General features: G+C 44.8%; 1 protein-coding gene across 1 annotated transcript; it reads left to right on the forward strand.

Annotated features, from left to right (window-relative positions):
• Positions 1 to 814: 814 nt before the first annotated feature.
• Positions 815 to 1738, forward strand: LOC308266997 (olfactory receptor 2A5; the record flags this gene model as incomplete). The annotated part of the gene is made up of 1 exon (XM_080701410.1): positions 815 to 1738. The coding sequence occupies one exon, from the start codon at positions 815 to 817 to the stop codon at positions 1736 to 1738; it is 924 nt and encodes a 307-aa protein (XP_080557536.1).
• Positions 1739 to 1940: the final 202 nt, after the last annotated feature.

Consider the following 1940-nt stretch of genomic DNA (forward strand, 5'->3'; position numbering starts at 1 on the left):
GCTGAGATGGTACCTGGAGCAAGAATACTATATTACGAGCCTTCACATAAATAACCACCTACCTGGACCACACATCAGAAATGATTTCCATGAAGGTTGGCCAAGTTAGTACTGTCAGTCTCTACCAATGCCCAGGGAAACAGCCAAGTTTTCCTGTAGCATGAGGGAGCAAAATATTTGCTGCAAGCTTCATTTGCTAAAGCCCTAAACCCAATAACACAGAAGGAAAGCGCTCGTTGGAATTGCATTTGTAAACTAACTAACTTCCTTCCTTCGTTTGTTCGTTCCTTCCTTCCTTCATAGATTTACTTTTTGGTTATTTATTAAATACCCACTATGTTCAATGTACTCTTCACAAGTTATAAAATCTGAAAAAAATTAATTGATGAAGGAAAGTAGTACAAGAATATGAAAACTAAATAAACTAAAAAGCAAAAACATGACATATAGCTATGGTCCTTTCTCAAAAACAAAACAGCTATTCATTCTGGAAAATAACTTGGTAGCTGCCACCCAGATAGTAAAAATGTGGATCTTACAATCAGAGATAAAAAAAAATTCTGCAGAAATAGAAATAGCATATGACAGCCTGTGGTCACGTATATGAGCTATCTGAAATGGATTTTCTATCTGTGTTACTGTGGGTTAAAGGATTTGTTACAATGACGCTAAAAGAGATTGCTGGTCAAGTCCACACACAGTGTACATCATAAATCTTCTATATCTATTTAATGACTAACTAAGATCTGCCTTTGTTCCTCAGAACAACTCTCACTACCCCAGGAGAGATCAATGCAGGTACTGTCACGCAGGCATGACGGAAAATCAGACATGGATCACGGAATTCATTCTCCTAGGATTTCCACTCAGCTCAAGGATGCAGATGCTCCTCTGTGGGCTCTTCTCCTTGCTCTACGCCTTCACCATGATGGGGAATGGCGTCATCCTTGGGCTCATCTGCCTGGATTGTAGACTGCACACCCCCATGTACTTCTTCCTCTCCCACCTGGCCATTGTCGATATTTCCTATGCTTCCAACAATGTCCCAAAGATGCTAGCAAACTTTCTGAACAAGAAAAAAGCAATATCCTTTGCTCCATGCATAATGCAGACCTTTCTATACATGGCTTTTGCTCACACTGAGTGTCTCATCTTGGTGGTGATGTGCTATGATCGGTACGTGGCCATCTGCCACCCCCTGCAATACTCTGTCATCATGAGCTGGAGAGTGTGCATTGTCCTGGCTGTTGTTTCCTGGGTGTGTGGCTTCCTGTTGGCCTTGGTCCATGTGGTCCTCGTCCTGAGGCTGCCCTTCTGTGGGCCACATGAGATCAACCACTTCTTCTGTGAGATCCTGTCCGTCCTCAAGCTGGCCTGTGCTGACACGAGGCTCAACCAGATTGTCATCTTTGCCGCTTCAGTGTTCATCCTAGTGGGGCCCCTCTGCTTGGTGCTGGTCTCCTACACGCGCATCCTGGTCGCCATCCTGAGGATCCAGTCAGGGGAGGGCCGCAGCAAGGCCTTCTCCACCTGCTCCTCCCACCTCTGCGTGGTCGGCCTCTTCTTTGGTAGCGCCATCGTCATGTACATGGCCCCCAAGTCCCGCCACCCTGAGGAGCAGCAGAAGATCCTTTCCCTGTTTTATAGCCTTTTCAACCCCATGCTGAACCCCCTGATCTATAGCCTGAGGAACGCAGAGGTCAAGGGTGCCCTGAGGAGGGTACTGTGGAAACAGTGATCAAGGTGAAGAGATGCCAGATGGGAGTCTTGAAGGCAAACAAAATGTTATCTTTGAAATTAAGGAAATGGAAATCAAATGTCTTCTAGTCTAATGTCTTAGATTTATGAGTCAAGAATGTATATCGATTATATTATGTTCCTAACATAGGGAAAGATGACAAATCACAAGCAGAAAGACACAGAGCACAGGCCACAGAGAG

The sequence above is a fragment of the Muscardinus avellanarius genome, assembly GCF_963383645.1.
Source record: "Muscardinus avellanarius genome assembly, chromosome: 9".
NCBI classification, from domain to species: domain Eukaryota; kingdom Metazoa; phylum Chordata; class Mammalia; order Rodentia; family Gliridae; genus Muscardinus; species Muscardinus avellanarius.